Source organism: Carassius auratus, chromosome 7 (assembly GCF_003368295.1).
Source record: "Carassius auratus strain Wakin chromosome 7, ASM336829v1, whole genome shotgun sequence".
Taxonomy (NCBI): domain Eukaryota; kingdom Metazoa; phylum Chordata; class Actinopteri; order Cypriniformes; family Cyprinidae; genus Carassius; species Carassius auratus.
The window spans coordinates 6,690,944-6,718,498 of record NC_039249.1 but is presented as its reverse complement, the minus strand read 5'-3'; the positions used below and the strand labels follow the sequence as shown (position 1 = coordinate 6,718,498).

Below are 27,555 nucleotides of genomic sequence, written 5' to 3'. Positions count from 1 at the left end.
TATTTATTTAAAATTTCAAACAATTTGACACGACTGGTTTTGTGGTCCAGGGACACATAGTGTCCACCTTAGAGGTAATCACCATGTTTGTAATGAAACCATCATGTTTACAAACATGATATTAATCATATTATTTAATAAAATATAACTTATGGTTACTACTGTAAATCTATATGAAATTATTATGGGATCTCCTTCAATGCTTTCAGAATCTTTATTTTGTTACTGTATTTTAAAATATATTTACATTTTAATGACAGTATATTTATTTAATATTATTTATCAAAATAAGCATAAAATAGCCTAGTGCTGACTTTGTTAAAGTGATTGTTTTAAACAAGTATGAACTTAGATATTATATAAAAAAAAAATACATTATTTAAGCTAAAGCATTTATCAATGCTGTATGCCTTTTGCCCCATGCTGGTGTGCCTTTTACCCTGTGATTGTGAAACATGAAACACCTCACTTATATGATTTAATGGTGAAATTGTTACTTTTCACGTTAATCAGGTCAATTTTGATCAAGAACAATGCACTGTGGCTTTAATCCAGTATAAGCGAAGCAGCAAAAATAGGCTCTGCTCTGCTCCTGCTACGCTCTGCATGCGGTGTGAATGTTCTGTTCTGTTAACATGGGCGCCAAAAAAAAAAAACACTTTGCTTCCGCGTTCAGTGTGAAACCAGTGTGAGTTAAATGCATTGTTTTTTCTTTCTTTCTTTCTTTTGATTGGTCATTTGACACCTGCAGTGACATTCTTTCTCTTATTTGATTGGTTGTTTTGGTATACTACAATGTTTTATGACAAATTAGGAAGTTTATTTAAATTGATCTCTGGTCTTATTTGAGGTTAAACTTTGGCTCATCTCCTAAATTAATTAACCTGACTTCTACAGGAAAAACATGTTTTTATATGATATGTTTGTTCTCTAAAGTGGTGCATTGGAAACATTAATTGTATTCACTTCTGTAGTTCTGTTACTATGTGAAATGGCATTGTGTTCTTATCAATAGACTTTTTGTTGTAATTGTCTTTTCTTTTTCTTTTTTTTACAAACTTTTCTCATTTTCCTCTACCTAACAGACCCAATGTCCTTCTCTTTGCACTGCAAGGTCTTTGCCCATGTGTGAACTGCATTACTGCAAACCAGATAAAACCTTGTATAGGATTTACAGAGGGGCATGCAATTACTTTTTGAATAGACATAGGTTATTTCCCAACTCAAATGATTCACTGGCCAGCCTTGATTGTCTTTTAGAGTTATAGCATGGCTAAACTACTCACTCTGCCTACAATCCAAATTTCCTCAATAGGATAATAAATTTGACTTGACTTGTCTTGACTCTCCTCTTTTTAGGACTGTCCTCTCATAAAGACTATGATGCCAATATGGGACTATACGGTAAAGTGAGGTGAACTTGACCTGTGTTTGGTACCTCCATAGTTCACAATTAATTATTTATTTGTTTTATTTTATATTTTTCTGGCAAATGCTCAGATGTCTTATTTAATAAGTAGAAACAACAACATAAACAACAGCTAATAAAAAAGTAATCATAATTATTATTCTAAATGAATTTATGGAAGATGATGGTTGTAAATCGGTCAGTTGTATTTAGTAAAGTAGATTTTACTCCTCTTTGCATGATAACTGATATCATAATAAGATTGGAATGATAACTGATGCTATGTTTGGGAAAGGATCTTTTTATGTTAGTGTTTCAGCACAGCTCATATGCGATCAATAAGCCTCATTGATTTGTGTTTATTGGGTTAATGGTTAAATTGAAACCGGACCTCTGGGACTGTAATTTGTCATTTGTTTCAGGGCTCAAAATTGTAACAAAATGGCTCTATACATATGATTTCTGACCAATGATGGCATCAATGCTTTTAGAGGTATTTTTGGATTGTCTGTAACTTCTGCCGCCTTTTGAATTATGCTATATTTATTGTACATGAAATATGATATACACTGATCTAAGTCCAAAAGCATTGTGAAGAATGAACCTAATGAGAGGACATTAATAAAGGCCTATTAACTCTATACTTTAAGAAATTGGCTGTTAGAATTTATTTCATTAATTTCCGCTTGCACATGTGGAATGCACAATACTCATTCTCCTGACCACATTGTAGTCATTGCAGTGATCAGGCTTAGATGTCTGTGTGCACAATGTGAGACATAACTTTTTTTTTTTAATGGAGTATAGCTAATAAAATCACATCCCTATAGACAACTAAAGGAGTGCGGTGCTGCAAGATTCCTAAAAAAAAAACATTTATTTCTTCACATGGCTTAACACACACACACAGACAAAAAATATATATGTATAGAAGTCTCTTTCCACCATGAAATAAAAAAATAAAAAAGGTAATTTAAACCTTTTGCCAGAAACTGAATATTGAGATGTAAACTTCAAGTTTCTCACATTTCTGAGTTTAGATTTTTGTCACAATTTTGACCTTTTTTTTCTGAATTGTAAGTTTACATCATACATTTTTTTTAATTCTTTTCATTTCAATTAATTTCAATTTTATTTGTATAATGCTTTTTTCCGATACAAATCATTGCAAAGCAACTTTACAGAAATGTAATGTTTCTATAATACTTAGTAGTAGCATAAACTTAGGCTCAGTTTATGTACATATGGTAGAAATGTACAGGAAAATCAATTAATGACGTAATCAAACAGACAACGAAAACTATTAACAGCAATTATTATATGAGGCAATCAGTGCTTTAAGTGGGCTGGTACACACCAGTACTCAGTAGCCTACCACCACTTCCAAATATAGCTCTTGAGCATACTGCCAACTTCTCAGTGCGCCCAGAACGTATTTTTAGCGTAACTGTAAGTTCATTTGGACATCTGTTTTAATAGAGGTTTTAATCCTTTGCCTGTGCTGCCACTTTTCAGAGCACCCTTCACAATGAACGCTTCCTAATTCTTCCTTGTTCGGAGTATGGAGCGTGAATCATTTGAACCAGTTTGGGAGTTCGGAGCGGCTTCGCGGATCATTTGAATCAGTTCGAGAAATCGGAGCGGGTTCGCGAATCATTTGAGTCAGGTCGGGAGTTCGGAGCGGGTTCGCGAATCATTTGAATAAATTCTAGAGTTCGGAGCGGGTTCGCGAATCTTTTGAGTCAGTTTGGTGATCACGAATCATTTGAATCAGTTCGGGAGTTCGGAGCCGCTTCGCGGATCATTTGAATCAATTCGAGAGCTCGTAGCGGGTTCGCGGATCATTTGAATCAGTTCGGGAGTTCGTAGCGGGTTCGCGAATCATTTGAGTCAGTTTGGTGATCATGAATCATTTGAGTCAGTTCGGGAGTTAAAAGCGGGTTAGCGAATCATTTGAGTCAGTTTGGTGATCCCGAATCATTTGACTCAGTTCGGGAGTTCAAAGCGGGTTCACGAAACATTTGAATCAGTTCGGAAGTTCAAAGCGGATTCGCGAATCATTTGAGTCAGTTTGGATGTTTGAATGCAGTAATGATTATTAGTACCCTAATAATCTAAGGGTATTTTTTCAAAATCCTTTTGCACATTTTATTTATGTTCAGTAGTTCTTTCTAGCTCAAACAAATCCACGAACTAATAAAAGGATTTATTATTAAGGTCGCCTGTTGACTGCTGTATATAAAAGCCCTTCAATATAGTTGTTGTTACCTCAGGGCATGAGAGGAGTCATAAAAAAAAAAAAAGCTATAATTTTTTAGCTATAATAGAGTACTGGCACCTCTTTTGGGCCACTTAAAGCACTGGACGCAATCAAACTTGTAACAAAATTTGGTGGAGTAGAGCTAATAAAATCACATCCCTATAGACAAGTGAATGCATGAACTAGCTTTTCATCAGAAACAGGTAGCGTGTTTCATAGCATGGCAATGTTTAGTAGATGCAAAAATGCTGTTTTTGTAACATGGGGAAATATGATTTTTAAAAGACAAGTTGCTGTCTAATATAACACCCAGAGTTTTGACTGTAGAGGAAGTAACAGTATATCCGTCTAGTTGCAAACTGTAATCTACGAGATTCTGTGCACTGTTTTTTGGTCCAATAAGCAATATCTCTGTCTTATCTGAATTTAATAGGAGAAAATTATTGGTCATCCAATTTTTTACATTTTGAACACACTTTGTTAGCTTAGATAATTTAGAAGTTTCATCTGGTCTGGTTGAGATATATAGTGGAGTATCAACAACATAACAGTGGAAACTATTCCCGTATTTTCTAATAATATTACCAAGGGGCAACAGCATAGGACCTAGGACAGATCCTTGTGGCACTCCATATTTTACTGGTGTTAATTGAGATGACTCCCAATTTAAATAAACAAAACTGTAGCGATCGGACAGGCAGATCTAAACCAGTGATCCTCAAATCTGGCTCGCAAAATCCACTTTCCTGTCGAGTTTAGCTCTAACCCTAGTCAAACACACCTGAGTTTGCTAATCAGTGTCTTCAGGATCATTAGAAAATCACAGGGAGGTTTGTTTGTAACCATCTTACGTTGCTTTTCAGAAATAAACCTAAATTGCAAGATGTAAACTCCTAATTCTGAGAAAGTCAGTTAGAATTCTGAGTTCTATATTACACTTCCATATGTTTGTGCATAATTTTCAATTATGAGAATTGTAGTATTATACTCCACTAAGATGAATTCTTCTTATTGCTATATTTAGTACTTGAGTACATTTTTAATACCTGACCAGTTCCTGTATTAGACCATACAGCTCTATATTGTCAACTGTCACAGTATCAGTTGCATTTGTTACAGCTGAAGTATTGGAGTCCCCAACATGCATTGCACCATGAATAAATTGTGTGGTTACACTGGTTTAAGATTATTGTTTTGCTGTTTGCTATAAAATAATTAGACTTGTGATTATGGAAAAGTGAAAGAGCTGAGCTAATGTAACATATGGCACATTATCATATTGAGCTACTTTGGCATTTTTATTTTTATTTTATTTTTTTTTGCATGTGGGGAGAGTTCTTTTCCTTGTACGTGACAATGTTGTTTAATTTCAGTGAACTCTAAGGCCACTTTATAAGGAAAACTGGAAATTTGCCCATGTGTGCCTACTTAAAATTCATTGTGCATTTTTCATCTATATTGTCTGTCTGTTTATTACCGCTCAGACAAAACTCCAGAGTAAATTAACATGATTGATCGTAGCACACAACAATAACTATTGTCCTGAGAAAAAAAATGTAAAATCTAGTATGCATGCAGCTTTCTAGAGGGAATTTGAAAATATCATTTAAAATAGACTGTTAAAGGAAGAGGACGGTTTGTGTTGGTTTGCAATTAAAAAAATTCAATGTATAGAAGTATCATGCAATCATGAGAATTTATCAATTTGATATTTGGATGTTAACTAGTGTTTTAATGTACAATGTTTGCTGTGAAGTGTGAGAATAGGGAGAATATTTTCTTTTGCTTTGTACAGAAGCGTATACACTCATCAGCAGATTGCAGGTCTCGCGCTGTCCCTTTAAGAAGCCAGTCCAGCTGTCATTGGAGTGATTGTCTGAGCTTAAACTCCTCCGGTGGAGGGGCTTATGCAGCATTTCAGTAGGATCCAATCGGGCAAGTAGCGCTCCTCGTTCCTGGTCCCCCCAGAGTCCCGTCAGCAACGTCGGCACGGGAGAACTCCTGCAGATGGGACACATGCACACTGAAGACTGCAGAAAGTTTTAAGGCTGGGAAATGAGCGAAATGGCAGAACCAGCAACTATAACCAGACCCCTGATATCCTCCAAGCGACATAGGAGCATAAGAAAGAATTCCAGAAGGATTTATTCCCCATATCAAGACGATAATGGGTCAGTCACCTTTTTTTTATATATATATATATATAAATCAGATTGTTATTTATTTTTATTTTTTTTATTTTTTTTTTAATCTAGGTTACATTGGCTAATTTTGCACCTGACACTTGTTTTAGTCTCTTAGGTATGTGAGTTACGTATTTATTATTTGTAATAGTTACCCCTTTTAGCAAAACAAAACATTATATTCAATTTAAAAGTAAAACTTCTTAACTTGTGGTTTGCATGTAAACTATGTTAAGTTTATAAACGATATTTATAGAAATGTATATTTAAAAATGTATTTAACATTTTGTATATCACGTTTTCATAAATTCTGAGTCTGATTTCTATCATACAAGAAATTTAAATGATAAGCATCCATGTATTTTACAGATGTACAATATGTGGATCTGTTACACAGTCCACATTGCTTCACATAAATACAGTATGATTTTTGTGCAACCCACTTTGCATTTAACAAGTTTCATAAGCAAACTAGAGAACAAAAAGTGACTTAAGTCATCATTTTTCATTTTTTACACACAACTAGAAACAATATAACAGGTTACATAAATACAATTTTTGTGTTCTGTATCCAGTTCACCTTCATGCTTAAAAGTGTGTCTACATATTTTGCAGCATCCACATAATGAATTTAATGTTTAATTATAGTTTAGTTATAATATTTAATTATAATATTACAAATATTGGAATTTGTGTATGTGTGTTTTTATTAATTTTTTGTACATCCATTGTATTTTTCATGTTCTTTGTTAAATATAAATCAACAATGTTTTGTTATAAAAGTCTAATGCTACAGTAAGATTAATTGCAGTGATTATTGACCTTGGTCGTGTTTCAGACCCTCTGATGATGAGGATAAGGATGGAGAAAGAGTGGACAGCAACGATCCAGAGGAGTCGTTCCAGAACATTCAGCATCAGAAGGAAATCATCGCCAACATCCGAACTAAACCCTGGCCAATGAGACGCAAGCTAAAAGTGCTCAAGTAAGACCCCGCCAAGTGTATGTTGATCAGACTTTCTGAAATTATGACAGATCATAAAATTGAAAGTTCTAGTGGAACAGTTTAAATAGCATAAGATACAGAGGATTTATAAGTTCAGTATTGATAAGACCAAAATGTGCAGGTAAAATGTGCAGTAAAGGTATTTTTGAGCTGATGCCAGTGTTTATATAGCAGTTGACATGGTTGTTAGTGCGTAAGATTCATTATATAAATATAGCATTAATTCTCTAAAATGATTATTTGACCCCATTACCACCATTAGCCTACTTAGAAACGGCATTTGAAAATGTTTGAAACTGATGATAATGGCTTAGGGAACTATCCTCGCATTAAACCAATAAGGTAAATAACAATTAACTTTCAGTGCTTGAAAGCCGCTGCCATATTTACAACATGATGCTTGGAGAACAAACTAAATTGGCTGAGTAATTGTTTCATTAGCCTGGCCAGCAGTTTCTCATTTTACTGGGTAGCGATCGCTGCGGCTTCTTTGGGCTTTGGTCAGTGATGCGCAAATGTCCACTAAATAGGAAGTTGGTTCATATTTACGTAGAAGAAAGTACAACACAAATTATTCTTTTCAGATTTTTTTGCCTTCTCTTTTTAAATTAACCGCCAATGTGACAAATTCAATGCATTAAAATTTATCATATTTATTATAATTATAATATAAAGAAGTAAAAAAAAAAAAATACTGCATTATGTGTGTACAGTACAGTATATATATATATATATATTTATATAATTTTTTTTTTTTTAATAGATAGAATGGAGCATAGCATGTCATTTCCAAGTGTTTTTTTTATGTCAGCTCCCACCACGTGTTTTCATCATTCATTTATTTCAGGGGTTCTGAGCATTTTTATCCACCAAAATGTCCATAGAAGATATTTGTCCATCTAATTATTAGTGTGCTGTCATTAGCACATTTTTCTATGATGTTTCTTAAAATAACTGGCAGTTGGTGCATGGAGAAGATAAATTCTCCATTTTTACGTGTGTCTTGACTTCAACACCTTTGGTTGAGTGCTCATGATTACATACACCCACCCCCCAACCCGTGTGTTTGATTATGATGTATTATGATGTCATTGAATTTTATGGCCTGATTTTGTTGTAGCTGGTTTGGTTTTCATTTTTATTAATATAGAAACCAATGAAGCACCATATTTATTGGTTAAAACATCTATGAAAACAAACATTAACAAAAGTGTTCCAAAGATGTGTTCAGGATCATAGAACAGGAAAGCCTTCTGTTACTGCCCTCACTAACCCTAGCAACAGCTATCTATCAATTCATAACATTCTTAGATTGTTTGAATTTGTGTGTGTTTTAGGCAAGCCAGAGAGATAGTTCTGAAATATGAGGGCAGACTGACCAGGACGAGAGGTTACCAGGCAGCCGGGGCAGAGGTATGTTTTCTATCCATCCATCCATCCATCCTGCTTTTGTCTTTTTCATATTATAGCTTCTCTCCTTTTCTCTTAATGTTTCCCCCTTCTGTTTATGTGAGATTCTGTGCATGTCTCTGCCTTAGCAGCGCTCCTCATCTGTTCGCAGAAGCTGCAATCAAATTAATGGCCTGTTGTTATAGCCTGGTTTAATTAAAATGTCCAATGGCATTTGCCAAGGCTGCCCAGGCAGCATTAAAATAAATGGACTTTTTAGCAAGTTGGATTTGATTGTAAATTATTACTTCTGATTATGGTTTTAATGGCAGACTGAAAATCACATATCCGTACACATCAGTTCAACAAAATGATGTTTTTATATGACCTACTATCCTTATACATGAACACTGCTCGGATTGAATATGTATTTATTTTCGGATTCTTTTGTTTGCAGACTGTACTAATCTAATGTTTAATGTATTATCTAACTGTTGTATTTTTTGTAAATGTTTGCAGTTGTTGAAGAAGATTTCTAGAGTCTTCTACAACATTGTCGTCTTGTTCATTCCCTGGGAGATGAGGATTAAAAAGATTGAGAGTTAGTGTCATATGTGTTTAATTTGACTGCTGATAAATGTTAATCTCTTATTGCGAGGCATCAAGAAAAACATTTGATCATTTTTTTGTGCATGATAAACTAGCTCTGATATGGTAAATATGATATACTTTATGCATATTCACTGAAAAATATATTAGTCAACTTAAAAATGTGCATCCATGTAGAAAGTATTCATATTAACTAGTAGTGTGAATTAAAGAAAAAAAAAAAAAAAAGTCATTTAATTTGACTGAATCAATATAACCCTATAAATAAAGTATTTTAAAGGTCAGATCAGGTCAAAATAACCCCATACTGCATTAAATGTATAGTATATGTTGTTTTTGAAGGTCACTTTGGATCAGGTGTTGCCTCTTATTTCATATTCCTGCGATGGCTATTTGGGATTAATATAGTCCTCACTGTTATGACTGGAGCCTTTATCGTGCTGCCTGAGGTTAGTATGCACTGCATTCATTCTTAAAAGAAAATAATAGGCTATATGTTCAGTTATGAAAGCTTACGAATCAAAATGACATGGCAGTTTAAAGGTACATTACATAAGGATATACAATTTTATTTTATTTTTTTAAATGTACTGTATATGACATTATGCTTATTATTATTATGCTGCTGTGTGCTCGTACATTATTTTGTAGACAACATCTTTTATTAAAACTCAAGAAGTACATTTTTTAGAAAAATACGGTTAGATTTGTGACCCTGGAGCACAAAACTTAAGTTGCTGGGGTATATCTGTAGCAATAGCCAATAATACATATGGGTCAAAATGATTGATTTTTCTTGTATGCCAAAAATCATTAGGATATTAAGTAAATATCATGTTCCATTAAGATGTTTTGTACATTTCCTACTGTAAAAATATAAAAATGTAATTTTTGATTAGTACTGTAATATGCATTGCTAAGAATTAATTTAGACAATTTAAATTTAAAAACAATATTTAGATTTTTAAATTGTTGTATCTTGGCCAAATAATATCCTATCCTAACAACTATACATCAAAAGAAAGCTGATTCATTTAGATTTAAGATTCTGTATATATCTTAATTTAAAAAAATTGACCCTTATGACTGGTTTTGTGGTCACATTTGCACACTCCCGGTGCAGAGACACAAAGCAATTTCTGCTGAGGCATGATCTGTTGTCCTCTATCATTCCCTCTGTCTCTCCAATCTGTCCAATCAGCTCCTGGCCGGCGCTCCGTTCGGTACCACCCGCAGCAAGACCATCCCCAAGGAGCACCTTTCCTCCGCACAAGACTTGGACACCATCTGGTCACTGGGGGCAAGACTTTTATCTCTCGTTTTTACTGCTTTACAAATATGATGTGCATATTATCTGTGGAACTGGTTTAATGTTATGTTCAATTTGCCAGTGTGTCAACAGTTTTTGTTTTATGTCCATATTTCAGGGATATCTACAATACTCTGTGCTTTTTTATGGCTACTACAGCAACGTGCGTAAAATCGGCAGCGCCGGCTACAGACTACCCTTGGCCTACTTTCTGGTCGGGATGGCAGTTTTTGCCTACAGCTTCATCACTTTGCTTAGAAAGTAATCACTACTTCAAAGACACTTTGCTTGAAATTAACCTCCATACATTAAAATGTATGCATTTGGTGGATGCTTTTATTCAAATCGACTTACAGTCCATTCAAGCTACAGCTATATATTCAGTTCATGTCAAACTTGTGGCTTTAATGAACTTTAATGAAGGTATGGTGTTTCTGTTGAAGTTGGTTTATCAAGGATCTGGTAAACTTGTCTTTTTTTTTTTTTTTTTTGGCAGGTAAAAAAAATAATCATGGTGCTTTTTAACCCTTGTGCCGTGCTGAAAATATTTAGCTTAATTTGATGGTGCTTGTAATTCTATTATTATGCTACTTTATTACCAAATCTTGGACACTGTGTTTTTGTCATTTTGGTTTCTCTCAATTAGCACAGTGGTTTTACTTTTCTTTTGGCATTTTGGTACTGAGGTCCATGAGCTCAGATCAATGAGACCCACAATCAATTAATTCCAAAAAGTAATACATAACCTGTACTTACTAAAAGAAAACGAGCAGATAAAAGGATTGAATCCAAGATTTAGTGATAAAATAGCATCACAAAAGAAAATCTAGGCTATTTCAACAGGGAATGCCACAAATGTAACAAGGTGGCAAAAAGATTTTTGAGCAAAATGCCAAGTCAGTACATTTTAGTCCAATGTCATAACATGAACTAGTATTTACAGACATTCTCTCAGGGTGAAAATGAACAGTACACAACATAAATGCTAAGTCATATTTCACCATGTGGTAATTTTGCCATAGTAATATTCACTAAGAAATGTATTATGATTTATTTAGAAAAAGCTCAACGCCCATGCTGTATGCTGTTGTTTTTATCAGAATGGCTAAAAACTCTCGCACGAGTTTAGCTGGTGCCTCAGAAGAGAATTACACCTTCTGCTGGCGTGTCTTCTGTGCATGGGACTATCTGATCGGGAACCCAGAGGCGGCCGAGAGTAAAGGGGCAGCCATCGTCAATAGTATCAGAGTGAGTATCTCGAATCTTGCACTTGTTGCATGTTTTGCACTCAGATGGATGTGATAACCATATCAGGCAGGTCACCTAACTGGTCAAGATTTGGATTTTGCACATTGGCAGCAAATAGATATTCTATTTTCTCAGTATCTGTATCAGAATCAACCACGTTGGCCATTCCAAAATATTCCTTTCCTTTCTTTCTTTATGATGATAGTACCAAAGTACCACAATTTATTGAAGTAACCATTACTATAATACCTGCACCTATTTGGCAGAAATTATTATTATTAATCAGAATCATATTAATCACATTACTTAACAATGAATTATTATTGTTTTTTAAGATTTTGAATTGAATTTTGGATGCTAACCAGTGCTATTTTTAGTATCATCAAGATACTATTACATTTTTTAAATTAATATTTTAAGTTGTATTTTCCATTTTCTTTTTAATTTTAAGGTTTTAATAATTTATTGTACCATAATAATGTTTTTCTATTGTAATAATTGTTTTTCTAAATCTATATAGATTTGTTTTTATTTTTGTTTTAGATATTTTATTACATTAAGTTAAAACTTTTTTTTTTTTATGGTTGTAGATAACTATAATACTCCTGATACCAATTAACTGAAATGTTTTGCTTCTGTTTATTAGGAGGCCATTGTAGAAGAGCAAGAGAAGAAGAAAGACACAAGCCTGCAAGTTTTCCTCTCTATCTGAGTTTCCATTATCACCTCAACAGTGTTTTCTCCAAACTCTCTCAGAAGTGCATGTTTAACACAACTGTGTTTTGAGGGTGGGAGTGATAGTATCAGTTAGTGACTTACAGTGATGTGCTGTTTCTTTCTATCTGAGGCTGCTGTCACAGCGGCTGTAATGCTTCCTTAGACCACTCTGATTTATATATATCCACCCCATCCAATGCAATCGCAGCAGAACATGTGAAACGGAAAACATCCCGCCGTATTTTATATATTTTATTTCATTTTTAAATAAATGTTTCTTACCATTATATTATCTTACAAAAAAAAAACAGGAGATATTTTATAACAGGAGATATGTGTATTTGTGCTTTTGTCTGTGATAAAACTTGTTCAGGCAAACTGGGAAATTAAGTGCATCAAGTCACAAATTAATTGTTTTTTGATAATGTGCTTGAAGTGTTTATACAATGCCAAATTTTAGAGCTGTAGGGGGGAAAGCCTTTTTATGATACTATAATTTCTCTTGAGCATGTCTTCTGCTTTTATAGTGTATACAAATAAATAAGCTTTCCATTGATGTATGGGTTGTTATGATAGGACAATATTTGGCCGAGATACAACTATTTGAAAATCTGGAATCTGAGGGTGCATAAAAATCAAAATACTGAGAAAATCGCCTTTAAATTTGTCCAAATGAAGTTCTTCGCAATGCATAGTACCAATCAAAAATTACGTTTTTATATTTTTACGGTTGTAAATGTACAAAATATCTTGGAACATGTTCTTTACTTAATATCCTAATGATTTAAAAGAAAAATAAGAATAAGAAATAAGAAAAAAAAAAAAAAAATCTGACCCATACAATGTATTTTTGGCTATTGCTACAGATTTACCCCAGCAACTTAAGACAGTTTTATGTGCTCCAGGCCAGGGTAACATATTTTATTCCCATTGGTCAGTCGTAGCATTTTACAGATGTTACCTAGACCTAGAGCTAGTTTCTTGTTCCATTTCTCTTTGAACTCTCACATAAAATAATTAAGAGTGAATAATCAATAGTTCATGTCAATGGATTTGAAAGCAGACATGTAAGCGGGTTCATGTACAGTCAGCTGTTCATCACCGCTAAAGAAATCCCTTTCATGATGATACAGGATCAGGGGTTTGTTGGTGTATCTGACTGTGTTTCTGCCACAACAGAGCCGTTCTGATCAGTTTGCGGATTCTGGCCAACATTCTGGTGCTGATGTCTCTGACCGGCAGCATCTACATCATCTACTTTGTGGTGGATCGCTCTCAGAAACTAGAGCAGGAGAAACCAGAGCTAACACTCTGGGAGAAGAATGAGGTACACTTTAAGTTATGTTTTTTTTTTTATACATTGTCTACAAGTGTTCATGAGTACTTGACAAAATATTTCTTCTTGGGCTAGAGGTATACGGACGTTTTCTGCTTCTCCTCCTTTTTCTTATTTGTTTTATTTTATTTTATTCCCAATTTGCCTTCTTATACTACGCCCTAAAATGATGTACCGTGCTCAGTTTTGAGTATGTAGTAGAACATGTGCAAGCTCTGAGACTACTTGGTCATAATTAGATCTGCGCTCTTTGTTATGTGCATCCTTAAACTGTCCTTTCAATCATCTTGTCTCAGTTAACAAAATGCACATTTTTATATTGGAGAGAAATGAAGAGGCACATTGATGATTAATTAAAAAATTAATGGCCAAACGTATATTTATAGAAGTTCACAGTGTTGTTACAGATGAGATATAAGATATAACACTTATTCTTTTTTATATATACCAGGTTAGATATTTGTTGATCACTCAGACCCCTTTCTCTACTTGTCTGTCAGTCTTGCTTATCTGCCATGTTTTTTGTTTGTAGGTCTAATTGAATCCTCACCCGAAGCAGAATGGGTTGTGGGGAATGTTGTATGTAAATTGGGATGCAGCATTGTTGTTTTCCAATTACTGAATTTCTATTATTTCTTCTTTTTCTGCTTCTTTTTCTTATGTCTGCCATATCCAGATATTTCATATCTAGTATTAGGGACGATGTGTTGCGTATTAGAAAAGGTTGAGTGATTTTGCTGTATATGTATTGGGTTTGTTCTTTAGGTGAGTGTGGTTGTGTCCCTCATCACAATGATTGCTCCTTCAGCCTTTGAGTTAGTGGCTCAGCTGGAAATGTACCACCCCAGAACAAGTCTCCGCTTCCAGCTTGCCAGGTCTGAAAATCATGCTTTGAACACTGTTGTCGCTCTAGTTTGGCTCTACCTTTTTATATTTAGTTTTTTAAAAGAGACATATGCCTTTTGTTTAGAGTTCTGGTGTTGTACCTTGGAAACCTCTACAGTTTGATCATTGCCCTCCTGGATAAAGTCAACAGTATGAGCTCTGCTGTGAGTCACGTTCATAATGCATTCTCAAACTTTTCTCTAGGGCTGTGCGATTAATCCATAAAACTGAAATTGCAGTATTACTTAATGTGTTTATCTATTTGCAAAGGCTTTGTTTTAATAATAATAAAGATCCAGTGTTTTGAGTGGCTCAGAGGGGCTCAGTTTGCATTGAAAATGAAGAAATTAGGCCAGTCATGAATATTCAGTGTAATTTAAATAACAATAATAATAATTATTGTTGTTGTTCTTAAATACTAAATATGTTTTTAAGATTTTTAAATACTAATACTTAATTTCACAGTGTAATATTATAATAATAATGATTATTTTGTCTAATATTTTACGTAATATTAATAAGTTTTGTTATGACTATTTTTATTATTTTATAGTGATATTGAAACTTAATTTCTTTGCATTTTATCACATTCACAATTTTATTGTCTAAAATTTTACATAATATTGATAAGTATTGTTATGACTATTTTTATTATTTTATAGTGAATATTAATTTTTTTTTATTTAACTTAACAGAAATAAATAAACAAGCAAACAAGCCATACCTGTTTTGAATCGTTTCAGATCACTGGGGGTCCAGGAAACCTGTCTGACTCAACATCATACCTAGCAACGATTTCCCAGCCTGCTGAGGACAACCTGTCCACCATCGTCCCAGATATCGCAGAGCGGCGGAACAGCACACTGACCATGACTCTCCTGGACCTCAACAACAGCATGACCACCATCAAGAGCACCACATCCTCCACACAAGCGATGAGAATGCAGGCTCTGCTAAACCAGACCGTCCTCTATGAGTACAACACCAGATCACAGCAGGACCCCTGCTGGGAAACATACGTCGGCCAGGTATTTGATCTCATCAGAATCATTGCTCTCTGATCCAGATTTAGCTTATCAGGGCTTTCCTGGTTTCCACACCTGTCTGACTGCCTTCTGCTTGGAGCAAAAATCTTTTAAATCTCTAAAATGTACTTAACTGTGGTTTTTATTTGGCATAATGCATCACTGTTATTCCAAGTTAACAAAGTGTTTTCATAATGCTCGATTAAAAAAACTAAATAAAGTTCCTCCCTACATTTCTTCTCAATGTCTTGAAAATATGGATAAGCAAAATTGCACACTGCCATTCAAAGTTAGGGGGTCAGTAAGATTTTTTTAATGTTTTTAACAGCAATATTGTGAAACATTATGAACATTTAAAATAATTTTCTATTTGAATATATTTTAAAATGTAGTTAATTTCTGTGATGCAAAGCTGAATTTTCTGCATCTTTACTCTACTTTTCACCTTCGCATGATCCTTCAGAAATCATTCTAATATGCTAATTTGTTTATCGTCATAAATGTTGAAAACATGTTGCTGGATATTTTAGTGGAAACTGTGATGCATTTTATAATATTCTTCAATGAATAGAAAGTTCAAAAGATTGTGTATACTTTTTATTTTAATATTTTAATCATTTATATAAATTGATTTACTGTCACTTTAGATGTGTTTAATATTCACTAAATAAAAGTAATTTAAAAAAAAAACTACAAATATTAGTGTATATCACTACAGAAAATTCCTAGAATATGAAAAAAATATATAATGTAATGAATATACATTAATTAAAGTCATTCTGGAATGCTTTTCTTAGAACTAATACCACTTTTCTGAGCCACTTTTCGGTTATTTTTTTAACTGTGTGTGTTGGCATCCTTTACCCACGATGACACAATCTTACCTTCAAGTGAGCTAATGTATTAAAGGCATTATTGTGACAAACAGTGTAAGAATGTTTCCCTCTGGAAGAGAGGGATATGGATTGGATACATGGCTTGAACTATCCAGCCTGGCTTTAATTTAATGAAAGTACTGTAAACTCTGACTTCCTCTTGGTTTCAATCCAATGGACTGATTAAGTGTCCTGCTTGGAGAGACTGATGGTCTACGGAGGGGTAAAACTGCACTCTGCACAAGGAAGGTAAATGCAGGCTGTTAATTTTGTTTATCTGATTTACAGGAGATGTTAAAGCTCTCCATCATTGATATGATCTTCACAGTGGCAAGTATCCTGCTCATTGATTTCATCCGGGGACTGGTGGTTCGATACTTGAGTGACTGCTGCTGTTGGGACTTGGAAAGCAAGTTTGTAAGTCAGTCAGTTCTGTTCAAAAACACACTTTCAAGTAGATAAATGAGCAATAGATAGACCCGCCTGGAATCTGCACCTGTTGAAAAACATTAGTCATATTTTCTAACACCATCAAACACGGTGTAGCTCTCCACTCGGGTCACATTGCACATATTTAACCAATTTAACACACGTAAAGCAATGTTCCAGGTTCAAGACAAGTTAACGATAAGATGTGTAATATCTATGCCACTAAGAAAATATTTTCAAACTGGTTTCACAAACTATTGGGCATTAGTTGAACAAATGTTTCTGTATCTGGCCAGTCAGTTAAGTTTAGACAGGAATACAGGATAAAATATTGTAATATTGAAAATAGTACACACACATCACTTTTAAGCTTTTTCATCAGCATCTGTGATGTGCTTTTGGTTACCACTGGAATAAAATTGTTCCTTTAAAAAATAACAGACCTCAGTATCATAAACTGGAGAAAAAAAAATATGTGCTAAGCGTATCCTACTGATATGATTAAAAAAAACATTATGTCAATAGAAGTGAATTTAGAAGTTGTCATTTTTGTCCTAGATTCAGATTTTTCTGTAACAGGGATTCCCAAACTTTTTTTTATTTTTTATGAGCCGAACCCCTCTGACCTAAAATATTTATTTGAAGTAATTAAACAACACATTCACATGTTGACGGTTCTTTACTTTTTATTAATGGTCACATGACATAACCATCTTTTTTTTTTTTATTCATAATCATTGTTATTGTTTAAATGCTGTATTTATTTTTGACATTTCAAGATGTTTTTAATTATAACCATTTCATCAGCTTGTGAACCAAACCCCTCAAACCCTCTTCTATGCCATGCCTTTATAAATTCCCTTTTTAATTAAATTAAATTCCCTTTCCAGCCAGAATATGGTGAATTTAAAATTGCAGAAAATGTTCTTCATCTGATATACAACCAAGGAATGATTTGGTAAGTCAGTGATGATTCATCATTTATCAATATATTTACATTTACATTTATGCATTTAGCAGATGCTTTTATCCAAAGCGACATACAGTGCATTCAGGCTATACATTTTAATTTTTACCAGTATTTATATTGTCTAAGATGACATCATCAGTATAAAAGGAAATTAATTACAGTCCTTTTTTTTCACTTTTACTGTGACTGCTTTTTATCTCTAATACACATTCCTAATTTAAAATACGATTTCTCTCTGTTTATGTCATCATTATTAAATATGAGCTTTCCTATCTATATCTGCAATAAACTGTCTTCTTCCCTTGGTGCTCTTTACACAAGTCCTCAAATGCTCCATTGCCCTCCAGCTTCAGACTCTAATCCTACAATAATGACTTGTCTGAAGCTTTAGGTGCACAAGCAGAACTCCTTTAAGATGGGAAATAAATCTTCTGGGTGTATTTGTCTCTCCCTGTAGGATGGGAGCATTCTTTTCACCCTGTCTGCCCGCCTTTAACGTCCTGAAGCTCGTCGGGTTGATGTACCTGCGGAGCTGGGCTGTGCTGACCTGTAATGTTCCCCATCAGCAGGTCTTTAGGGCCTCCAGGTCAGTGAGGCAGAATTAGGTCATTAGAGGTTATACATTCATCTGAGGTCGCACCAATCTATTGGTTTGATATGAGAACTTATTAGTGGAGCTGAGCTTAAATAATCTGCCATAATTTACTTATAACAAAACCAAAAAAATTATAATACTGGTTTCATTCATCCTGAGACCAACTGAGCAGGTTGGCACAAGTATATATGAAGAGTTCAGATGCAAAAACCTCTAAATGCCATCTGAAATTTTCATCTAAAATTAGGATTTTTATCAAAGTCCTATGCTTAGGTTGAGTCATTTTACTTTAATTGTGATGTGCAGGTCCTTTCCCAGGCTAGTAAAGTGAAATAACTGAATATAAATATAGGAGCCTGATAAAAATCCTAATTTTAGATGAAAATTTCAGATGGCACTTAGAGGCTTTTGCATCTGAACTGTTCATATTTTATTTATTTTTTATTTATTTTCTATGAAAAGCTTTACATTTTATTTCTACAAATGTGTGGAATTTTGGCTGAACATTATTCATTCTTTCTGTCTTGTAATAATTATACAAACGTTTTTTAATAATATTCATCCCTGGAAAAATTCATCAGCTCTAAATCGTTGACGTCAGTCTAAAAAATCTAAAAAACAGTCTTTAAATCCTTAGTAATCCCAAAATAAATATATATCATGAAAGGAAATGTATTGCTTAAATTCTCATTTCAGATCAAATGTAAAGTTTCATGATTTTATTTAAATATAAAAATTCCTTTTAATGTAAAATTTATATTGTTTTCCTTCAAATATTAAGTATTTATTTAATTTTCCTCATATTTCCAGGTTTTTTTGTTTATTTGTAATAATTAGTATAATTGCTTCAAGATAATTCCACACACACAAAAAAAAATAATTTATAAAAAAAAAATAAAGTATTTTAAAAAGTAAATTAAAATACTTAAATGCTTAATTTCATATTGGGATCATAGTGGTTTAGCCCATCTATATCTTTTTTCTGTACTGAAGTAAGTATTTTTCATCATTAGTGGTGCTTGTTAAGGTAAGTTAGGGGTTTGAACGAACCCCTAAATCAAAGTGATGCGAATAATTAACGTATAATAATCCGATATCCAGAATACAAAAATTGCACACATTATGATAGATATAGGTGCAATTAAAATACCAAAGGAGCTTTGTTTATATCATTTTAATCATCAAATCTCTTTTAATATTTATTGTTTGCAGTTGACATTTAATATTCAGTGTTTGTAACTTGCATCTCTTGGCCTTTGATGTTTTGACACTGCACACTTTTGTAGGCGGTAAGAGGCAGCCTGCCAAAACTGCTTGACAGGGCTGACATCAACACTAAAGCACGAGACCACTTTAAATGAAGCACTGACATTGGCGGAAAATAATCTAGAAATAGATATATTCAGCATATATATATTTGCACTGCAAGGCTTGCACAGATACCATAGTTTGTTTACATTCACAAACTGTGTTGACATTAATACCTTGGCAAGGCGCATTGTAGCTTTGGATAAAATTGTATACATTTACATTTATTAGGCATTTAGCAGATGCTTTTATACAAAGCGACTTATATATGAGGACAAATGTATATCAAATGCATATGAATCAAAATGTAAACATTAAATATATTGTGATTAGCTGGTGAACTGTTGCATTTCACATTCAGTTTGGACAAAAAAATAAAAAAAATAAAAAGATTATTCTTACAATCGTATAGCATTGCATATGGTTAGTGAACAGAGTTAGTCAAATCAACCCTAAACTAAACCTATAAAAAGAAATTGGCAGCCTTTTTTTTCATCAAATCCAGATATGTTTAGATTGAATTACAACAAAAAGCTGTTTTTTCTACATCTTTCTTACTTAAAAACATCCCCAGCCTATTTCTGCATGCTTCCTTTGCTGGAAAACAATGAGGAGTGTAAATGCCTCTGACAAGAGCTGCAATGTGAAACAATTTAGCTTTTACGAGCTGTGAGATTAATTTAAAGTCAGCCAGCATTCAGTGCATGGCTCAAGGACTCTCTAAACGCAACACTTTTGTTCTCTGCTTGACTGAATTCAAATCCCTCTGGTTTTCCAGTGTGGTGAGTACAGAGATAACAGTGGATACTTCAGTGTGACAAGCGACTGGGTTGGTCAAAGCATCAGTCTCGCTCTCCCTTTCAGATTTATGTAATTGCATCTTCATAGCATTATCAGTCAGTCGCAGATGTGAGGCGAAACATTACCGTGTAGTCTAAGCGTATTTCATCTTCAGTGCTGTGTTTTATGTCTGTGATAAAAAGGAATCATCCCACTGTAGACGGGGAGTGTGTAACCTATCAGATATGACCAGTTTCATTGTCTACCTGAGTGAATTCAAAGTAGATTAAGGTTTTTGATTGAAATTTATTTTATTCCCCAGATCAAATAATTTCTATCTGGCGATGCTTCTCTTCATGCTTTTCCTGTGTATGTTACCGACCATTTTTGCCATTGTAAGGTACCGGCCGTCTCAGTACTGTGGACCGTTCAGGTAAATAAAACTTTCCTCTGTGGGGCTGTCTAATCTCATTTAAGGTGATGTGTATTGGTAAGCCATTTGCGCTTGACTACCCTTCAAAGTGTTAAAGCATTACTCTGAATCACGAACAGGTCGACACAGCGATACTTACTCAAACGTTGGTGTGACTTTGGGATGAGATTAAATTACAGATGCAGGGAGTGTTTGGTAGCTTCTTTTTTTTAATAATCAGTATTTTAGCAATTTTGTTTGGTGGCACTAATGGAAATGCAAAGAAACCAAACAGTATACACTGCATGCTACATACAAACTACTGCGATATACTATAGTTGTGTGTGTATATTAGTGCTATCATAACGATTTGCATCCAAAATAAAAGTTTTAGTTCACAAAATATGTGTGTGTACTGTGTATATTTTTTATGTATATATAAAATCAAATACATGCATGTATATACGAAAAATTTTGTTTATATATTAAATATATTTAAATATAATAAAATATAAATATATAAATGTACATACATGTAAATATTTCCAAAATATACAGGTGCATCTCAATACTCGTGTATTAAATAAATTCAATGCACACAGACTGAAGTAGTTTGTCTTTGGTTCTTTTAATTGTGATGAAAAACCCACCAATTCACCAATTGCCACATCCTGCTGGAAAATGAAATCAGCATCTTCAAAAAGCTGTTCGGCTGAAATTTCTTGGTAAACAGGTGCAGTGACTTTGGTTTTCCAAAAACACAATGGACCAACACAAGTGGATGACATTGCACCCCAAATCATCACAGACTGGAAACTTAACACTGGACTTCAAGCAACTTGGGCTATGAGCTTCTCCACACTACCTCCAGACTCTAGGACCTTGGTTTACAAATGAAATACAAAACTTGCTCTCATCTGAAAAGAGGACTTTGGACCACTGGGCAACAGTCCAGTTCTTCTTCTCGCCCAGGTAAGACGCATCTGACTTTGTCTGTGGTTCAGCAAATTCCTTGACACGTCTGTGTGTGGTGGCTCTTGATGCCTTAACCCCAGCCTCAATCCATTCCTTGTGAAGTTCACTCAAATTCTTGAATCGATTTAGATTGACAATCCTCATAAGGTTGCGGTTCTCTCGGTTGGTTTTGCATCTTTTTCTTCCACACTTTTCCCTTCCACTCAACTTTCTGTTAACATGCTTGGATACAGCACTCTGTGAACAGCCAGCTTCTTTGGTAATGAATGTTTGTGGCTTACCCTCCTTGTGAAGGGTGCCAATAATTGTCTTCTGGACAACTGTCAGATCATTTTGAAGGCTCAGGAAACCTTTGCAGGTGTTTTGAGTTGATTAGCTGATTGGCATGTCATCATATTCTAATTGGTTGAGATTTGTGAATTGGTGTTTTTTTTTTTTTTGGGGGGGGGGGGGGTTAAATGTGGGTTAAATCTGAGGCAAAATCATCACAATTTAAAAAAACAAAGACTAAAACCACTTCAGTCTGTGTGCATTGAATTTATTTAATACACGAGTTTCACAATTTGAGTTGAATTACTGAAATAAATGAGCTTTTCCATGACATTCTCATTTACTGAGATGCACCTATATATGCTACTTTTTTTTTTTATTATTATTATTATGTTTTCAGCTACCTGCCAAGGCAACATTTTACATTTTCATTTAGTTTAACTTTATGCACTAAAATAACTAAAATAATAATGAAACAAAGATAATTAATGCATACTGTATAGAATTTTTTTAAACCAATAAAATTACTTAAATTTCAACTAAAATTTTATGTAAAATGGAAATTCAAAATAAAAACTATTAAAAAAATTATAAACTGTAGTATCTTTTGGTCATCTAACTAACTACACAGCTATGTTCAAAATAAATGAATAAACACACATTCAATTTATTTGAGTTGAGTATGTGATCAGCACCAATATGTGGAAAATACAGTTAAAATACAGTTCAGCATCACTTGTACAAAAATATTGCATTGCAAAATGATTCACTATTCAGAATCAAATATTAGCGCAGTATAATAATTGTTTAAAATGTGCATTAAAGTACATTTCTTCACACTTTCCTCTGCTGCTCTGTAGTGGCCAGGAGAAGATTTACGACATCATCTCCGAAACCATTGCCAATGACTTTCCGCTGTGGTTCCGTAAAGTAATGAGTTACGTCACCAGTCCTGTGGTGGTGCTGCCCGCTCTGCTGCTACTCTTGTAAGTAGACCACTTCTCTCTACACTGGCCTTAATTACCACTGAGAAAATAAGAATTATTGTTAAATATTATTAGAATTGAAAATACCTGTTTTCTATAGAATAGAAGGTAAATAAACCTTACTGTCATTTTGGATCAGATGAATGTGTCCTTGCTGGGATTTATTGTAATGCACTATAGTTGTTTTTCATAGTCAGCTGTAGGAAAAACACAGATTGGTTCAGTTAACGAGGAGCATAGCTTCATTGCTGCTACTTTAGGAGTTACATTTACAAGTTTTGGCATATGATTAGAGAGTTCCCTTCCCCTTAATGTCCAATATCATCATGTTGGTTTTGTCAAGCCAACATAATCCGACCAGGCGAGCCTGACAGAGGCCAGTTACTCAAGCTTGTGTTGTTCGTGGCTGTCTCTTTCAGCATGCTGATCTACTATCTCCAATCCATCGCTAGATCACTCAAAGTCACCAACAGCCAGCTGAGACTGCAGCTGCAGACCGTAAGCACTCGAAACTGAATATCATCATGATGTATTTCGGTTCATTTAACACATCCGTGATTTACAATAAGGAACCTGAGTGAAACAGGAGGAGGTCTTTGGATTTCATATAATCTCATTTCTCCAGCAGTTTATTTTATAATGCTAATTAAATCTCCTGTTGCAGGAGAGGACAGACGACAAGAAGAAAGTATTTCAGTTAGCTGCAGGTACTTTGTCTATAAACTATCTTCATTACGAATACAACAGAACGTTTCCGGCACATTTCAGTACCGGCCAAAATGATGTAGCCTACTCACAATATATAACGTCATAAGCCAATATCAGCTTGTCACCAGTTGGCTGGACATTTGAGTGTGTAAATGTGTGATTTACAGCACGTCTGCAGGGACCTGAGGGTGGTGATAAAAAGCCGGAACAAGAGAGTGACATTACTAGTATTGAGTCGTCTGCCTCTCCTCCGCGCCGCAACGGCAGCGTCACCAACTTTGAATCTCCCGTTCGCCATGGCATCCGGACCATAACACAGTCTGCTTCACGGCCGGACATCCCTAGAGCCGCCGGAGCGACTCGGAGCCCCTCTGTTCCTGTGCGGCAGAAACACAGAGCAGAGCCTGTGGCCAGTAGGTCTGTGCTGATCTGTGGCTTTATATTTCACTGCTGCTTAGTTTCCATACATCTTCAGTTCATGACGTTTCATTGCCCTCCATTTCTGCCCGTGTAGTGCTTTCAGAATGTACAACAGTCCCTCAGTTCCTCAAAGACAAGTACGACGAGTGGAGTACATACCCATCAGGTTTGGTTATGAATAAGCTCTGCGATTTTGTTTTTACCTATGAGGGTCATCCATTAAAGCAGTGTTCTAACATTAATTACAAGCTGCATCATAAAGGTAAATGTGTGTTGTTTGAGTTTATAAAAGGTAGACCGAGTATGTGCACACACATTAATTTCAATACAATTCAATACAAATGAAGCTATATCAACAGCATCTGTGGCATTTACCGCAGAAAATAATATAGGTCCTCATTTCTTTTAAGGTAAAAATAATGGATTATTACCTGGATTATAGTAAAGTGGGTAAAGTAAAATACTACACTTGAAACACTGTTTCAAAAGCACAGCCACTATATTTAAACATTATAGGTTTTTGACATAATGTAAGACTAGTGTGACAGAAGCACTTGCTGATGTTGTGTCTGTGTAATGTATCCAAATATTTAATTTTTCATACCGTGTTACTTCAGCTTGATATGCATTAGGATGCATAAAGCAAACTGCACTGCAGGAATTATGTCAGTAAATCATAAACAGAAGTTCATCTACTCTGAAAATTAGTCCCTGCTCAAAAAGTGTAATTTGGACTGCTTTACTGACCAGACAAAAAAACTGCAATAAACACTTTCTGAATAATTCATGTTAAGTGCTTTAACAAAATAAAAACTTTATATTTCTGCTTTAAACCATTTAGAACACTGACTTGCTTGGCTTCAATTGTTTATGTGCATTAAATGTGCTTTTTTAATTTATTATTTATTAAACTCAAATATCAATCATTCTCTCTTTCCATACTTTTCTTCATTTGATGTTATACTCATATTATACTTGGCAATGTGTGTCTCATGAAGCATTGCTTTGGGATACATTGCTTGTGATGTTCTTTCTTTGTAGGTCAGTGTTTGCTAAATGGATAAATGTAAAAGTAGATGCTGTTTAAAGAGCTTCACTTAAAAAAAAAAAAAATCAAGCTTAAATATCTATCTGTATCTATACCCTATTTATATTGCTTTATCATATCAGATCAGATCATAGGGTCATAAGTGAAACACAAAGTGAGCGCTTAAGTAGAATGTGGGCAGATTACTTTTATGGTGGTTTTAGTCATTGACCGTATAAATCACCATCCTTTTTTTTTTTTTTGTCTTAACATCTCCTTTTTATGGAAGCCCGTTCCCACCCCTGAATAAAACATAAAACAAGGTAATTGCGACGTTTTAACTCACAATTCTGATGTTGTTTTTTTTTTGTGACTATAACACAATTGCTAGTTATAAAGTCAGAATTGCTAGTTATAAAGCCAGAATTGTTAAAGTCAGAATTGCGAGATAAAAAGTCAAAATTGTGAGTTATAAAGTCAAATGTCAATAAAGACCGAATAAAGCTTTTGGAACTACTTAGTAAATGATGAAAAAACAAAAGAACTGCAGTTTTGGTTGAACTATTCCTTTAACATTAATTACAAGCTGCATCATAAAGGTAAATGTGTGTTGTTTGAGTTTATAAAAGGTAGACCGAGTATGTGCACACACATTAATTTCACATGTTGCATTTTCTAATATCCAGGCATTCTGGGTACTTGGGCAGCAATAGTGGATCCTGCCGCTCCAAGTCCTATCACAACATGGCCTATAACCCCTGTGCACGGTATGCTGAAAACATCCACTCCGATCCGCTGTTTCGGAAGAACCTCCGGCCTATGCGCATCGAGCCCAGTGTAACCACGGCTCAGAGCTACGCGGGCCGCCGGACACATGCGACACGATATGTCATTGTCAATGAACACGAAGCTCGCAAGAAGCTCATGCGCTCAAATACACGCATACCAAGACATTACCACCTCGCAGACGAACCGACGGAGATCGTAGAGCTTTATCCACGCAGTGTGAAGTGCTACATTCCTCGTACTCCTCACCGAAGCCACCAGCCACACCTCAGTGAGGAAGAGGAGGAGGAAGAGGAAGATCTGAAGAGCAGCACGAGGAGGGGGTTGTCCAAACAGTCGAGCCGTCCAAGATTGCTGTCAGATATCCATCAGACCACGCGATTCTACATTGGCAATACGATAAACAGTCAGTTGTCTATGGAGCAGGGTTCATACGGCGATGAAGAAGAGGACGATCAAGAAGATGACTGGGTGAACGACCCTCAAACAAACATCCAAGGCCCAGAGTCAGCTCACAGGTATGGTGAACCATACATCAAGCCCAAGACCAAGCATAAAGTGGAGCCGTCGCTGACCGAATCGGATTCGGCATCGCTAGCATCCAGTAGTGACCAACAAAACAGCAGCACTGACCAATACATCCAAGTCATTCACAACAAAGAGAAGTACCTGAAGTCCAGCGCTAAGCTGACCAAAAAGAAATCCAAGAACAGCGTTAAACTGAATGTTCCTCGTACTGATGATCTTGCCTGCTCCAACGTTTAACCTGTTTAGAGCTACAGTAAAACTGAGATTTTGGCTCTGTTCGAAAACACTGGTAAGCTGTCTTCATACTGATGGAAGCTTTTTAGGTTTACACCAACACTTCTTTTAAAATCAGAACAGATTTGGAAACATTAGGCATCATACATGATCTGATGACATTTCAGTTGTTGCTAGAAGACATGTGACAAATGAAAACAATATATTCAAAAATCTGCTTAAAATATCAAACGCGTTTGATATCATCCAGCTGGATAGGATCAAGTGGACCATCATACAGTACGCAATTTTCTGTGAACTCTGACTGCCCAAAATCTGCAGAATTACTTTTGGACACTAGGATCAACTTGTTCAGGGCAAAACTACAGGCAAAACTCCTGTAGTGTATTCTAGCCTTGAAACCCCACCTTCTGGCCGAATTTCGAATTTTGTAATTCGTATGCATCCTTTACCAGAATGCACCATGAGAAACGCAGCATTCCAAACAACTTGGATTCTCCCATAGATATGCATACATAGATGATTTATGGGCATCTATATGTAAGCCACCCACCATATTGAAATGGTCAAAGACAGTCCATGAACACTCGAGAGCAACTATGCGTCTGCAACCGTTGTTATACGCATGTATGAATATCTGTATCTGCAACAGACTTTAGCAGATGATTTTGCTGAACTCCAATAAAGCCATTAGCTAACACAGCATTAAAAACTTACTGTACCACAATTTAGAAACCTGTAACATTGAGTTAATACATATTAAAAACACAAGCTAACACATTCTCACTTATGAAAGTTTATCCCATTTCTTCAGGAATTTTGGCAGTTTTTACAACCAGAGGCTGTGCACTGTTGTGGCATGTTGGAAAATTCATTA

The 27,555-nt window shown here is 34.9% G+C and overlaps 1 protein-coding gene across 1 annotated transcript; it reads left to right on the top strand.

Moving 5' to 3' along the window:
* The first annotated feature begins 5,440 nt into the window (after positions 1-5,440).
* LOC113105684 (transmembrane channel-like protein 3) lies at positions 5,441-27,108 on the top strand. Its single transcript, XM_026266918.1, has 23 exons — positions 5,441-5,839; positions 6,690-6,836; positions 8,195-8,270; positions 8,766-8,847; positions 9,198-9,304; positions 10,057-10,155; positions 10,283-10,425; positions 11,265-11,412; positions 12,059-12,102; positions 13,309-13,456; positions 14,231-14,340; positions 14,436-14,514; positions 15,094-15,378; positions 16,539-16,667; positions 17,570-17,637; positions 18,107-18,235; positions 20,655-20,765; positions 22,850-22,975; positions 23,395-23,473; positions 23,640-23,682; positions 23,851-24,100; positions 24,198-24,269; positions 25,817-27,108. Exons 1-23 carry the CDS (start codon positions 5,724-5,726, stop codon positions 26,679-26,681), a joined length of 3,456 nt encoding a protein of 1,151 aa, XP_026122703.1. The 5' UTR covers positions 5,441-5,723; the 3' UTR covers positions 26,682-27,108.
* Positions 27,109-27,555: the final 447 nt, after the last annotated feature.